At 36.6% G+C, this 17,182-nt stretch overlaps 1 protein-coding gene across 2 annotated transcripts in view; it reads right to left on the minus strand.

The window, feature by feature from the left end:
- APPBP2 (amyloid beta precursor protein binding protein 2) overlaps positions 1 to 17,182 on the minus strand; it is a 133,591-nt gene that overhangs the window by 37,164 nt on the left and 79,245 nt on the right. For both annotated transcript variants that reach the window (XM_086360505.1, XM_086360504.1), the window contains exons 2-3: positions 5,063 to 5,151; positions 2,702 to 2,853 (exon numbers count right to left, since the gene is read on the minus strand). In XM_086360505.1, the coding sequence (XP_086216631.1) occupies positions 2,702 to 2,822 (121 nt within the window). In that variant the 5' untranslated portion in view covers positions 2,823 to 2,853; positions 5,063 to 5,151. The remainder of the gene's footprint in view (positions 1 to 2,701; positions 2,854 to 5,062; positions 5,152 to 17,182) is intronic.

Here is a 17,182-nt window from a genome sequence, read left to right on the forward strand (position 1 = left end):
CATCTCAATAAAGCTGCAATTTTAAAAAAAAGTATACATCACATAGACTTCTGGTATGAAGTTTTTTCACTGTTTCAGTAATTTTAGGATCAAGACTGATAATATAGTTGTTCAATCTGGCTTCTTACAGAGGGCAGATTGGTATGAGTGTAAAGACAACAGAAGAGCTCAGTGAATATTAGCCTTCCTGCCTTTCATCTTCCTTGATACTAAAAATCTCCCACACAGATTTTTACATGACCATCTAGGACTAAATGGATGTCAATATTAACATTCATTAAGATCACAAACAATCTACTGTTAACAGACATTCTTAAGTCATAATTCTGTGTTGCAATTTATAGTCCATGGGACTATCAAAGGATAAATGCTGAAAATTCTTTTCGGAAAAGAATGTTGAATTCCTCCAGCAAACTGTCTATGACCACTACAAAAATTTTTCTCTAATATTGAAGGAAATGATCATGAAAACTTGTTGGTGAAGAATATATGTGGACATGCGAGAGAGAAAGAGACATACACGTTAATGTGAGAAGTTAAAAATGAATGGTAGACATATGTAAAATAGACGACCAGGGCAAGTTTGATGCATGAAGCATTGCATCCAAAGTTGGTGCTCTGCGACAACCCAGAGGGACAGGGTGGGGAGGGAGGTGGGAGGGAGGTTCAGGATGGGGGGGATGACACATGTATACCTGTGGCAGATTCATGTTGATGTATGGCAAAAACCATCACAATATTGTAAAGCAATTATCTTCCAATTAAAATAAATAAATAATTTTTTTAAAAAAGAATGGTAGAATGTGATGATGGGACAGTCCTGTATCCTGATGGTAATGGTGGTTATATAAATACTTACATGGAATCAACTGCATAGAAAAAGCACACACAACAACTCAAAAATCAAACACTCCAGTTAAAAATGGACAGAGAACCTGAACAGACATTTTTCCAAAAAAGACTTACAGATGACCAACAGACACATGAAAAGATGCTTCTCATCACTAAATATCAGGGAAATGCATATCAAAACCACAATGAGATATCACCCCCTACCTGTCAGGATGGCTATTACCACAGAACAACAATTAACAAGTATTCACGAGGAGGACCCTCCTGCACTGTTTGTAGGATTGTAAACTGGCACAGCTACTATGGAAAACAGGATGAAGCTTGCTCAAAAAATAACAAATAGAACTGCTATATGATCCAGCAGTCTCACTTCTTAGTATTTACCCAAAAAAAGGCAAAAACACTAATTTAAAAAGATACATGCACCCCAATGTTCACTGCAGCATTATTTATAACAGCCAAGATATGGAAGCAACCTAAATATCCATCAATAGATGAATGGATAAAAAAGGTATGAGATACATTTATACACACATAGAGTACTACCCAATCACAATTTTTTTGAAAAGGAGAAATCTTGCAACAACACATAAATCTAAAGGGTATCATGCTAAATGAATTAAGTCAGAGAAAGAAAAATATCATATTATCTCACTTATATGTAGAATCTAAAACCAAAACAAAACGAAAATAGAGTCATAAATACACCAACCAAACAGCTGGTTGCCAGGGAAAGGAGGTGGGGATGGGGTGAAATAGGTGAAGGGGATTAAGAGGTATGAACCTCCAGTGAGAAAATAAATAAGCCACAGGAATGTAACATACAGCCTAAGAAACATGGTCAATATTACTGTAATAACTTTGTATGGGGACGATACTTGTCATGCAATCATTTCATAATGTACACAAATTCCAAATCATTGTGCAGTATGCCTGAAACCAACATAATATTATAGGTCAACTACATTTAAATTAAACACACACACAAATGAGTATATATAAAAACCAATGAATGTTAAATATTGGATTGGTCAGAAAGTTCCTTTGAGTATTTCTGTAAGATGTTACGGAAAAACTCGAACAGACGTTTTGGTTGACCTAATAGGTCTGTAGTCTAGGTAAAACTATTAAACCAGTGTCAATTTCCTGGTTTTGATAGTGTCAGTGAATCCACATCATTTCAAAATAAATATTTGACAAAAAAGGGTAGCAATAACTTCAATAATAATTGCCCGAAACATATTTACCTATGTAAATAATTTATAAAAGGCATATTAAAATGTTACGCAAAAGTTAAACAATAGTTTTCTGTATGTGTAGCATAAAAATCTTTTTAGAATCCTTTTCCATTTATGTTTTCAATATTCTTGAATATGCCCATGAGGAATGCAGATTTACCCTCATTTTAGAGATGGGAAAACTCAGGTCCCAAAAGAACTTTGCCCTATGTCACAGCTATGAAAGAGGTTGGTAGCAGTTTGACACAGTGGGAAGGTAAGTGGTTGGAATCACAAACCCACAGGGCTCTAAACTTAGCTCCATTACTATGTGACTTGAGCAAGTTACTCAACTTTTCTGAGTCTATCTCCTCATTTGTATAATGCTATTAATACCATCACATCACTGGAATTTCATGAGGATTTTTTTTGAAACATAGTATTTAAATGCATAGTATAGCCCATAGCACAAAGTTAATGTTCAATGTATCACACCTAGTTCTTCTGATGTTTTTCTCATAACCTCCTTATGTTGACTTTGGGAATGTACTGGGAGAATCCTTTAATGCCAGCAGGTTTAATTCTGAGTCATGTCACAGGACAAAACACTCGTCTATTTCACCATTACCTACCTAAGACAAAGCCGACCTGAATGGCTTTCTCCTTTACTGCAGCATCTGATTCTGCTATGTAAGAGCACCGTCTACTGAATGAGTAGGCTAAGACTGAAGCAACTTTCACACCATGATCCATCAAAGCCTGGAAACAATGATGAAGCAAATGTCTGAAAGAGAAGGAAAAGGTCATTATTGTTATTACAAAGGTAACATATTTTGTCCTTTTTGAAAACACGTGCCTTTTTGAAGTAATAATACCATTATTTTCAAAGATGGGATAAGATAAAACACAGCTTTTTGCCTATGATGCCATAATAATTCTCAGTTAGCCTAATATTTTTTACTCAGTGGATCCAGTGATTCTGTATGTGTACACTGATGACTGGGAAGGATAAAATGAACTTCTAACATCAATTTTAAAAACCAAATTATCTTGTAGTTCAACAATGACCCAATTTAAAAATGGGCACTAGATTTTAATAGAGATTTCCAATGGCCAATAACCACAAGAAAAGATACTCAATATCATTAGTCATTAGGGAAATGCAAATCAACTCACAAATGAGATACCACTTCACACCATCTAAGATGGCTATAATACTACTTAAAAAAAAGTGATGGCAAGGATATGGAAAAATTTGAACCTTCATACATGGGTGCGTGTATGAATGCTAAGTCATACTAGTTGTGTCCGACTCTTGTGACCCTATGGGCTATAGCCCACCAGGCTCCTCTGTCCATGGGGATTCTCCAGGCAAGAATACTGGAGTGGGTTGCCATGCCCTCCTCCAGGGGATCTTCCCCATCCAGGGATCAAACTTGGTCCTCTTGCATTGGCAGGTGGGTTCTTTACCACTAGCGCCACCTGGGAAGCCCTCGTACATGGTAGCAGGGACATAAAATGGTGCAGCCGCCATGGAAAACAATTTAGGGCTTACTCAACCTAGTTACATATGCACACAAGACAACGCTACGTCCACATAAAGGCTTGTCCGTGAGCGCTCACAGCAGCATTATCCGTAACAGCCAAAAAGTAGAACCAACCCACATGTTTACCAACAGATGACTAAATAATCAAAACACAGTACATCCACATGACGGAAAATTATTCATAAAAAGGAATGAAGTACTGAAACAACCACGAATGAATCTTAAAAACATTATAAGTAAAATTCAGTCACAGAAGAGCATATATTATATGATTCCATTTATATGAAATGTCTAGAATACATACATCCAGAGACAGAAAGTAGATTACAGGTCGGCCAGGGATTAGGGGTAAGGGGAAACAGAGAGTGACTGTTAATGGGTACCACGTTTCTTTTTGGGATGATGAAAATGTTCCAGAATTAGACAGTGGTGATAGTTGCAAAAACTTGTGAAAATACTAAAATCCACTGAATTGTACAATTCAAAATGGTGAGTTTATGGTATGTGACTCATCTCAACAAAAAAAACTGTTTTAAACAAAACTGTAAATAACCAAGTCACTGCTCTGGATAAAGGGGAGGAAAAGTCAAACTACATGCTTTTAGTTTCACAAATACATTAAACACTTACCAAGGGATTTGGACTTGGTGAAAGATAACCTGAGAGATGAAACAGAGGTAGTCCACTAAATCTTTACAATGGCCATCTTTAGAACTGCACAGAGAAATTCAATCCCAGAAAACTAACCTTTTCTTAAGGGATTTTTTAGGAAAGTTTTCCTATAGCCTTCTTGTCCCAAAATGAAGTTCTCATCTGTTATTTTTCTATAGACTAATTTTAATTAATCAACTAACCAAGAAATTTCTCTTAGGCTAAGTACACAGGCCTCATTCCCAAGGCATCCCTAAACAGTGAAATCATGTGATTTACTTGTTGATTACTGTATTATCCCTTTCTAAAATACAAACTCCATGAGGAAGAGACCTTGAAGAACTTACTCACTGCTGTAACCAACATCTAAAACAGTATCTGACACATACAGGGATTCTAACAAGTATTTACTTAATTTTTTGAACAAATGAAACAACTTGCCAATGTTCATACTAGAGATTATAGAGTATTTTGTAAAACTATATTCTTATTTTCCTAGAAATGTAGGTTAGGAAAAAGAAATGCCACTTAAATTTAGGGAAGAATAAAAGCAAGAACAATCAAAGGCCATGTCACCTACACCTACATATGACTCCTACCACATAATAGCCAGAACATGGAAGATGAATTCATTTTTTGTTTTTTGAACACAGAAAGCAAGGGTGGTATTGATGGTTTCAAAACAAAATGAATGTAGTTAAGGCTACTGAATTGTAAACTTAAAAAATGATCACAATGGTAAAATTCAGAATATGTATAGTATAGTTTACCACAATTGTTACAAAATGAATTTACCTTTTATCCAAAGCTCTCAATACTTTACCAAAAACTTCCAATTCACAAAATTCACTGCCCAATTGACACAAGCGTCCCTGTTGGTATAGCTGAAATTAAAAACAAACAAAAAATAGATCACTGAATAAAATTTAATGCCAATTTCTACTTTAATAATACTTATGAATATAATTTCATGGACTTAATATTTCATGAATTATGAATACTGCTCAAAGTTACAATTACACAGTAACATCAGAAAAGATGCTTATGCTAAGAGAAATGTAATGCCAAACTAACAAATCTGTGTAATTCACATAATAGCTAGATATTAATATTTATAAAAGAGTATCTGGTAAACACTAAGTAACAAAAAGTCCTATATATTGTAATTATCTATTAAACATTAAAACAGTTATAGCCAAGAAACAACTTTTTTCCTTAAAACTGGATAAAGTAAAATTATCAAAATAATAGCAAAGATAATGTTCAGAAGCCAGAACTAGGCACTATGCCCCATTAAAGGCACTTCAGAACACAAGAATCTCAGATCAGTACTGGGCATGAAACTTCACAAGCAGACTAACAGTACATCGTGTCTAAAGCAATCCAGTCTGGCACAATTTCTAATCATGTCACTCATTTATTCCTTTTGCCTGACTTTCTAAAACTTCCATTTAAAACAGTATTTAAATAAATGTATTAAATGTTTATCCCAAAAAATACATACACACAGTTAAAAAAAATACTATTGTCCCTCTTTCCCATGCCTCAACTTCACCATATGTTACTCAATTTGCATTTGCTATACAGCGCCTTATGGAAGGCAGAGATTTTGCTCCATCAATTCACTTTTTACATTATAAGCACTTAACACTTAACTCATTTGACAAAAACATGGGTTTCAGAAAGAGGACATACTCCTGAATTCATTTGCCAAATAGACTAGTTAACTTGGCGCAGGGAAAACATACTACAAACTCAGCCAGCAAACTCGGGGATAAATCACTAGTCATGATGGTGGTGGAGAGTGTGTGTGTGTTGGTGGGGGGATGTATGGGGGTGTGTGTGTGTTAGTCGCTCAGTCATGTCTGACTCTTTGCAACTCCATAGATTGGGGCCCGCCCGGCTCCCCCATCCATGGGAATTTCCAGGCAAGAATACTAGAGTGGGTTGCCATTCCCTTCTCCAGGGGATCTTTCCAACCCAGGGATCAAACCCTGGCCTCCTGCCTTGCAGGCAGACTCTTTACTGTCTGAGCCACTAGGGAAGACTGCCTATTAGGTAGATACAGGACTACCATGCAACAATGACCACTTTGCAGGGACTTCCCTGGTGTTCCAGTGGTTGGAATCCTCCTTCCAATGCTGGGGATGAGGTTCGAACCCTGGTCAGGGAACCAAGATCCCACATGCCACAGGGCGACTAAGCCCGCACCACGACTACTGAGCCTGCATGCTCCAGAGCCCATGCTTCCCAGGAGAAGGCCACGTAAAACCACCGAGACTCATCACAGCACACACGTCCCTCACCCACCGCCCCGAAGACGTCTGTGAACCATTGTGATGACTGCTGGGGGGGGAGAGAGGGTAAGAACTACCTCCCACATGCTCAGGAAGGGGAGGCAGAAATGTTACCTTAACACAGTGGTTGGGTACTCATATTAACCATAAACCTTCATAAGAAAAACTTGCTATTTTTGGACATGATTATGTTTTCTGTGGTAAAAATAAATAAAAGAGCTTCTGGGAATGCATATGATAAAATTCACTACCATCACATACATCTTCACGATTAACCAACAAAGGAAAAACTCAGGAAAAATAAAGCTGAGAATCTATAATCAAACCTCTATTTTGGGACTTACCAGTATGATAAATTTCTGATTTGGGACAGAAAAATGCAGTTAACAAAATACATACATATACATACTTCAAAAAGAGTTTAGGACAAAAAAACCTTAGTCTCTTATCAAAATAACCCATTAGTAAACTTAATGCTTAGAATTTCTTTTGTAAAATATAAGAAATGAAAGTTATACCACTTTTTTGCCTTTCACTAGTCAAATAAAACAATTAAACTGTATGTTCTATAAACTATATGTTCTATAACTCATAATATCCCTTTAATTCTGAAAATTTCCTAACAAAAGGTGTTTGAAGGAAAGCCATAAGCTTAGTTACTATTTTAAATATATTAAAAGTATGCCTATTGATAAACACAAGCTTTTTTTTTTTTTTTAATCTCTCAGCAGTTCACTTTTTCTAGCTACAAATGGGTCCACATTTAAATTGGGGGTAAAGAATAGTGATTTAACTGTTTCAAATCATCCAATCATCTTTTCATGCACAGCAGCCATACTTCAGTTAAAAAAAAACCAAAACACCTTATCAGGCTTCTCCCCTCAAATGCAAATTTATACATTATATGAACAGGACTTTTGAATACCAATCCAAAATAAACAGCATTTACTGTGCCAGGTACTGTTCTAAGCACTTTTCCTAAGCAACTCATTCTGTCCTTCCACAGATAAGGAAACTGAGGCATATAAAGTTAAATAACTTGCTCAAAATCATACAATTAAGAAGAAGCAGGGTGACAATCTGGCTCCAGGCAGTCTGTCTTTACATCCATGTTCTTCATAACTTACACTATAATACTTTTCAAAGGTATTATATCAGGAAGTAAGAAAGAGTATAAAACAAGCAATTTAAAACATTTTTATAGAAATAATAGAAGACAAATCCCTTCATAGATTCATGTATCTTATAGAGTAGAGCTAAGAAGAAAACTGAGGCTCTAGGTTCTTTGATAATGATTCTTACATCAGATTTTTTAAAATTTGACTTATTTTAGTTCATTATTACATAATGTATTTTAGTATTAAATTCTCTACCCACTGAGTAAGGAGGTTATAGACTAGCAACTACTTTTAGCTATTGATACCTTAAAGAAAATAAGAAAGAACAAATTTATTTTTTAGAAGTATGTAAACTATCTCCCAACAGATATGAAAACAGACAATAAAAATACAACTAAAACAATATTGTACAAGTATGAAGATAGACCAATCAATGGAACAAAATGCAGAGTTCAAAAGCAGATCTTAGTATACATAAAAACTTAACATTTGATAAAGGGAGCATTTTAAAATCATTAAAAGAAAAAAATAGTTAATAAAGAATGCATAAAAATGCAGAAACAAAGTAAGGTACCTCCTGATAGAACAAAAATAAATCCCAGTCTTATCAAAGTTCTAAATATTAATATTAAACAATTAAGTAACATCCATGTTAAAAGTTACCTTGTAACACTGCCCTTCTAAAAGCATTATATACTACAGGTAAAATCATAAAGGAAGAAGAGATATGTGATTTCATAAACACCGAAAATGTCCATGAGTATAAAATACTGTAAACAAAAATTAAAAATATAACAAAAGTAAAATATTAGGAACACACTTATGTAGGATTTAATATCTTGAATACATAAAGAGGTGAAACTCCTGGTGATGTTTCAGAAGCAAGGGCTTTCAGACACTAAACATTTTTTCTATAAAAACTGAGGGCAGCTATTGCAAGGGTAATGCAAGACAGCCTCAAACCCAGAGAACTCTTTGGAAGATAAAGATGGAGATGAAAGCCTTCCTTAGCCTAAGACATTCTGAACTGACATACCTGCTTTCTCAGCCAATCCAAAATTACCAGGCTGAGTGAACAGTTTAGCGTTAATATCAAATAAGCAAACAAAATAATCTAGGCTAATTCCCAACAACAAAAACTTCAGAAAAGTTTAGAAAAAGACATAAAAGAAACAGCCCAAAACTATGGTCTAAGAATAACTATGAAGTCACAAACACACTCACCCACACATACTCTACGAAACTCATGCATCTCACTCATGTTTGGAACAGTTACCCCTCTCTTTCAGTCACTGAAGAACTGCTGATATTGCGCTTATGGTAGAAGCACCAAGCAGAAGGAAAAAAGAGAGAAGGCAGGATGCAACAGTCCAATAATCCCTGAGCATCTATGGTACAGGATTTGTATTTCACATCTTTTACCAGATTACTGCAAATGTTTCATAAAATTAGTCTTTCCATCAAACCAGTCAATCCTAAAGGAAATCAGTCCTGAATATTCACTGGAAGGGCTGATGCTGAAGCTCCAATACTTTGGCCACCTGATGCGAAGACCTGACTCACTGGAAAAGACCCTGATGCTGGGAAAGACTGAAGGCAGGAGAAGGGGACGACAGAGGATGAGACGGTTGGATGGCATCACCAACTCAATGGACACGAGTTTGAGCAAGCTCCGGGATTAGTGGACTGGAGCCCACGGGGTTGCAAAGAGTCAGACATGACTGAGCGTCTGAACTGAACTGAGTCTTTCCATTACCGTTCTTGTTCTCCTCTAATCAATGTCCACATAGCAGGCAGAATGAACTTCTGAAAAAGTGAATCATTTCATGCCATTACTGTTTAAAAGCATGCACCTTCAATGCATACGTAATCCAAAATTGTTAATGTGGTCTACGAGTCTTTAAAAGTCATCTAAGTCCTACTAGCTTTCAAACCTCATCTTTCACCATTCTTTCTCCCTGATCCCCTACACATTTCTGCCATACTAACTTTCTTTTATTCCACCTCCTGACTTTTTGTACACAAACCTGCTGCCTGCACAGGGAAAACTGATGCCATGATTCTTGATTTGGTTAATTTGTAACCATCCTATTGGTCTCAGCTAACACCTCACTTTTTCCGAGACCTTCCCTTGACTCCCCAAACTAAGTTCTGTTCCCTGTTATATTTGCTCATAACACGTATTTTTCTTCCACAGGTGCACCAAGGCAGGCATACACACATTCACTTAAGTGATAATTTGTTAAACATGTCATTCCATTACATTCTACACTCTGACCACTTTCACCACTATATTCTCAATGCCCAACACAATGCCTAGGAACAGACATACATTCAGTATTATCTGAATGCAAAATCCAAACTGGTAGCAATCTGCTCTGGGTAGAACTCAGAATCTTAGAGGAAAAAAACAAACAAAAAATTAAAAACATACTCTCTATCTCTGGAGCTTATCATTTAGAGTATAAAGTATTCAATACTGCTATTCTATAATTTTTTATTGAAATTGCCCAAATTCATCTGATGAACCTATTAAGGGAAAAACCCTGATTTGACAGTTATTTACTGTCTCCTCAATCAGACTGTAAGCATCTTAAAGAGACATCTGCTAGGCTCCAGTCCTGTCCTCTACTGTACTGACACACCGTGCCCATACAATAAACTCTGAGAACAAATCTGAATGCAAACTTAATAAACTACAGTGCAGAACATAAGGTGCTAGTATCTGAATGTAAAAATCAAGAACAAATTGTAATAGCTCCTTAAATTTATAGACAAAAATAGGTGTTCCCTAATTTGACATCTGATCTTTTACCAAGTACCTGGTGCATTCATTGTATTAAACTCTCAGCTTACTGAACCTGTTTAACCTTTGTAATTTTCATATCAAAATCAAGATTATTATAGCTAGGAACATTCTACTTACTTTTTAAAATTAACTTCATAAATATCACGAACATTTGTGTAAGGCAAATTGTCCTAGGTTTGGAGAATATAGTGGTGACTATGGTCACCACTGGAATACAAAGACAGTGAGAACTGTTTTGTGATTTCAGGGACTTCCCTGGTGGTCCAATGATTAAGACTCTACACTTCCACTGCAGGGGGTGCGGGAAGCGTGGGCTCGATCCCTAGCTGGGGAGCTAAGATCCCACGTGTCTTAGTTCCCACATCCCACGCGTCATGTAGTGTGGCCAAAATTTAAAAAAAAAAAAAAAAAAAAGAACTGTGATTTCAAAAAATTCAGAGGCTGTCAGGTAGGAAAATAAATGATGTTCAGATTATACAACCCAGACAGGCAGTGTTTTAGGAACACAAATAAAATACCCAGACCAATGAAGAAAGCACTTTGGCAGAGGTTTGAAAAGGAATGGGAGTCAAACTTCTAGCAATATGGCAGATAGCACCGACAAACAGAAACTTTGCAGCCTCTTTCCAAACAGAGCAATGCTGGATAAAATATTACAAAACAACTTGGGGATAAATAGCCGAGTTTGAAATTAAGAGCAGAAACTTCACAGCTGCCCCAAATTAAGGAGACATGAACTCAAGAACAGCTGAAAAGAAAAACAGAATAGTTTTATAGCTCCAAGTGGTTGTGGACCAGAGTGCAATGACCAGATAGATAGGAAGGATTAAGGGCAGCAGATCCTTTTAAGCAAAGGAATCTGGCACTGAACTGACTCACTAAACCCAGGAATAAAAGTCTAGAACATCTCCCACAGCCTTGGCAAAGTCTGCTGTGAAAAACTAAAACCAGCCTAGGACATTTGTAAGTATGCAGTCCAAATTCATACTACCTAGATAATCTACAGCCCCCCAATCCTGAATTTGGCTTTAAAAACTGGTCTGAAACCAGTGAAACCTATGAAGTATTCACAAGCAAAAAGGCTGAAACACCTACAAGGGATGATGAAAATGTTTTAGAGGTCTATCACTGGAATCTCACAACCAAAGGAAACTCTGTAGAGTCTATAGGAAAACGGATCCTGTTTCTTCAAGAAATAAGTTGCAAAGATAAGAAAACAGATGGATAGGGAATCTACAGACCAACAGAGCCTTAAGAGATATATCAGCCAACACCCAAGGCACAGATCTTACCTGGATTCTGATCCAAACAAACTGTAAAACTATATACATATTTGACACTTAAAAACCGAAAATTTGAATGACTGGCAATTTAATAAAGAATTACTATTAATTTTTCTTTGGTGTTATAATAGTATGATGACAACTAAGACATTTACAGATGAAATTAAATGATGTGCTTCCAAATACTATATGAAAGGGGATTGGAGAAAATAGATTCAGCAGTAAAACTGGCCAAGAATTGGTAACTGTTGAAGCTCAGTGATGGACACATGGAGATCCATTATTCTATTCCATCTACTTTTGTGTTTAATTTTTCCATAATAAAACGTTTTCTAAAAATAATGCATCCATTACCGCTAAACAAGTAACATCCTTTACCTCTAAGATAAATAAAAGTAGCAATATTTTGTTTTGTTCAACACATGTAAGATACATTTATTCTTGTTCTCTAATCTCAAAGTTCATTTGAAATTTAGCTCTAAATAAATTCACTTTGGAATATAAATTTCCTTATTCTATTTTCACATTACACTGTATATTACATGTAATGTCCTTTACCTGTTGCTTGAGTGCACTGTGATCTCAGATTATACATTCATGGATTAAAGCAAGTACTATAGAAGTATCTTAATATAATGCACATTTAATTAAAAAAGAAATGCTTTCTTCTGGAGGTAAACCAACATTTAAATTTCTTACTTCTTATGGGATTTCCCTGGTGGTCCAGGGGTTAAGAATCCACCTTACAATACAGATGAGGTGGGTTCGATTCCCAGTCAGGGAACTAAGATCCCACGTGCCTCAGAGCAACTAAGTCCATGAGCTACAGCCATTGAGTCCGTGAAGCTCAACGAAAGAGTCCACAGGATACAAAGAAAATCCCACGTGCTGCCACTAAGACCTGATGCAGCCAAGTAAACAAATTTATTGTTGCTTTTTATAACATTTTCTCAGCTGCTCCACACTCATTGGTTCCATTATACTTAAAAAATATATATATACAACTGACCAACATATGATTATTTGCATCTTGCAGGGCAAAGTGCTCTGTTTACTGATAAGTGAGCTAAGTAGACATATTCACATTATTTAAAGTACAAGGAATAGTTAACTCTCAAATGGGAACGTAACCCTTTCCTAACTTTAAATATACTGTCCACATATATGATACTAGATTCACCATCCATTAAAAGAGAAATTAAAAGAGTTTTTCCCCCAATCATTCTAAGAATGAACTTACGTCTAGAACCCATATTCTCTAATTCTCTCATTTGGTGGGTCAGTGGAACATTTTCAAGATAACATGATTGTGTTAATGGTGGAAGATGCTATCATGATACAAATGGAAAGTCAAAACAAAAGTCTGAAACTGAAAGTGAAGGTCGCTCAGTCGTGTCCAACTCTTTGGGACCCCATGGAATATACAGACCATGGAATCTCCAGGCCAGAATACTGGAGTAGCCTTTCCCTTCTCCAGTGGATCTTCCCAACCCATGGATTGAACCCAGGTCTCCTGCATTGCAGGCGGATTCTTTACCAGCTGAGCCACAAGAGAAGTCCAAGAATCCTGGAGTAGGTAGCCTATCCCTTCTCCAGTGGATCTCTCCAACCCAGGAATCGAACCAGGGTCTCCTGCACTGCAGGCAGATTCTCTACCAACTGAGCAATGAGGGAAGCCCCAAAAGTCTAGTTAGATGAAAAATCTAGCCAACAATGATAACCAGTCATATATAACCAAATAGGTATCAGGGATCTCTGTATGTAGGTAAGAAGTTTCTTGACTTCTCTTCTTAAAGCATCACTACCAACCTTGGTGAAAATCAGGAGTGTATCCATGAGGCAGTAGAAAGAAGACAGTATGGTTTTAAGAGGGGCTTCCCTGGTAGTTCAGATGGTAAGGAATCTGCCTGCAATGTGGGAGACCCAGGTTCAATCCCTGGGTCGGGAAGATCCACTGGAGGAGGAAATGGCAACCCACTTGAGTATTCTTGCCTGGAGAATCCCATGGACAGAGCAGCCTGGCAGGCTACAGTCCATGGCTATAAGAAAACATTCTGTCTCTATATGAGATGTCATGCCCTGCACTTGAAACACTGTAAATTAACTACACTGCAATTTTTTAAAAATTAGGGGAAAAAACCCTAAAAACAAAAAACCTCATTCTGTATTCTAGATAGTCAACTTTAAAACATTTGTTTTGGGGACTTCTGTGGTGATTCAGTGGTTAAGACTCCTTCCTTTCACTGCAGGGCAAGGGTTTAATCCCTGATCAGGGAACTAAGGGAACTGAGATCCCATATGCCATGTAGCCAAAAAATAGAAACAAATATTGTTTCCTTTGATTCCAGCAGAGATGCTTTTTTTTTTTTTTTTAAATTAGAAAACATAGAAAGGAACTTATAAAAGAGAAAACCAGGGCTTCCCTGGTGGCTCGGTGGTAAAGAACCTGCATGCCAATACAAGAGATGCAAGATACTCTGGTTCGATCTCTGGGTCGGAAAGATCCCTCAGAGGAAGGCATGGCAACCCATTCCAGTATTCTTGCCTGGAGAATTCCATGGACAGAGGAGCCCGACAGACTCCAGTTCATAGGTCACACAGAGTCAGGCACAACTGAAGCAACTTTGCTCATACGCAGACATAAGCATCCTAGAGCCAGTGCTCCGCAACAAGAGAAGCCACCGCAGTAAGAAGCTCTTTGACCTCTTTGATGGCAACTGAGGAGGAACCCCCACTCCCTGCAACTAGAGAAGTCCTACAATCAGCAATGAAGACTCAGTACAGACAAAAATAAATCTTTAAAAAAGTATCAATAGTATCAACTATTCTTTGACTATACCCAAGATAGTTTAATAATGTGGGAGTTTTGTCTGCTGTGGAGGCAAGTGGACAAAGGGGAAAATATAATTTAACTTCTTTTATGGTTTTAGTCTATCAACTTCTCTTTGGTTATTTGTACTTTCCTAGTCGGAAAGATCCTCTGTAAGAGGAAATGGCAACCCACTCCAGCATTCTTGCCTGGAGAATCCAATGGACAGAGGACCCTGGTGGGCTACAGTCCACGGGGTTGCACAGAATCAGACACAACTGAAGCAACTCAGCATGCATGCATATAAGCTATGCTACATCTAAAGCGAATGATGCTACAACTTAAAAGACTATCTTCCCCCTTTCCATTGTATCCATGGTTATTTTTACTTTCTCATTCCTAGTTTTGAGAATGTGAGCTTTCTCTCACATTTCTTGATGTGGCTAACTAGTGAATTAATGTGGCCAATTAACTACTTAATTAGTTGACTTATTTTTCTTTTAAACCAATCACCTTGACCTACTTCTTATGTGAAAGTAAAAGTGTTTAGTCGTTCAGTCGAGTCCGACTCTTTGCGAACCCATGGACTACAGCCCACTAGGCTCCTCTGTCCATGGAATTCTCAAGGCAAGAATAGTGGAGTGGGTTGCCATTCCCCTCTCCAGGGGATCTTCCTGACCCAGGGCTTGAACCTGGGTCTCCCACATTGCAGGCAGATTCTTTACCACCTGAGCCATCAGGGAAACCCCTGAAAACAGAAGACCCAAGGATCAAACCCAGGTCTCCTGCATTGCAGGCAGATTCTTTGCTGTGCCATCTGACTTCTTAGTCACACTAATATTTTAGAGTATCGGCTTTTAGGCTATTCCCCTCTTAGTACAACTTCATGGGACAGATACGTTATTCTTAAAAATTCAATTTTACTTCTTTTATACAATAAAATAAATCATAAAAATTCTAGTATAAAAATATACAGAGAATATATGTACAAAGTTAAAAACAACTACAATTCTTTCCCTTGAATAAATATTACTGAAATTTCGTGTTCCTCTAGGTTTTTTTTCAACATGTACTCAAATGTACACATATATTCGCTCATTTAAAAACAACAAACATGATTGTTATTCATACTACTTTGTGACAAGCTTTTATTCTCCCCGTGTACTCTTTACACCAATATATCCAGCATTCTCATTCTTTCTAAATGATGTACAGTATTCCATTCCTGATTGATGAGCAAACAGTTGTTTTCAATTTTTGCCACCATGAACAATACTGTACTTAACTTTCCTGAACAGAATTTCCTGTACAGTCAACAAGCATTCCTATAGGAAAATTTCATGGTATTGTAGATTAAAGGATAAGAGTTTTTTGAATCATTAAACCATGCTAATCTGGCAAGTGAAGAGGAATGGTAATTTTTAAACCTTTTTACTGATATATGACATATACACAGATGAGTGCACAACTTATATTTAAAATGTAAAGCTCTAAGAAGTACAAACTATTACGTATAAAATAAGCTACAGGAACATATTGTACAACACAGGGAACACAGCCAATATTTTACAATAATATAAATGGAGTATAACCTTTGAAAATTGTGAATCACTATATTGTATATCTGTAACATATATAATATTGTACATCAATTATACTTCAATAAAAATACATAATTTTAAAAAGAAAAATAAAAGAATGCAAAGTTCAATAAATTTTCACAAAGTGAACATGCCCAGATACCAACATGCAGATGACATTAACGAAACCGAGCACCATCAGAATCCCAGATATCTCCCTTCGCGCCCTGCACTGTCACTACCCGCCAAGGGCAACCTCTCCAAACTTAAAACACTTTTCATTTTTTAAGCCTGTTTTTGAACCTTATGTAAATGGAACCACACATTATAGATCCACATTTTCCAAGCTGCACCAAAATGCCCTGGGGCACTGCAAGATATTTTAAACTTGAAAGGTACAATATTCAACATTTATATAAAACCATGCCAAATACTAGACTGCTATATTTCTTTCAATGACATCTTATCTTTGTGAAGCAGCATTTTTGGTGGTTGTCATGATAAAAGGAACGTGCAAAACTCATGTAACAGAAAATAAGAATGGTAGTTTCCAATTCAATTTCAAGATCTGAGAAGTTGTACAGTGTCTGACACATACACACATTTCAGTAGTAAGTAATCATGCTTATTTAAGAATGGAGTAAAATACTCTTTCAATTTCTGTTTATTCATTTTTTTTAATGGTTCTTGTGTTTTTAGGACTTAAGTATTATTCAGTTTTTTATATCTAACTACTTAATTAACAGAGCTGTCAGGTATTTCTTTTGACCTAAAGGTGCTGTGAAGGGAGAAAGTTTGGGAGCCTCTGGTATATACTCCTTTGCTGATTTCTTTCACTTAATGTCACCTGTGAGATATATCCATATGGTTTCACAACTGCAATTCATTCATTTTACTGTAAAATATTCCTCTACATGACTATTTCACAATTTATAATTCTCCTACTGATGGCTATTGGGATAGTTTCCATTTTTTTGGTTATTATGAATAGTGTTGCTATGAACCTTACTGTTATAATC

Source organism: Bos grunniens, chromosome 19 (genome assembly GCF_055505025.1).
Source record: "Bos grunniens cultivar Pamir isolate PY7600 chromosome 19, Bosgru_T2T1.0, whole genome shotgun sequence".
NCBI classification, from domain to species: Eukaryota; Metazoa; Chordata; class Mammalia; order Artiodactyla; family Bovidae; genus Bos; species Bos grunniens.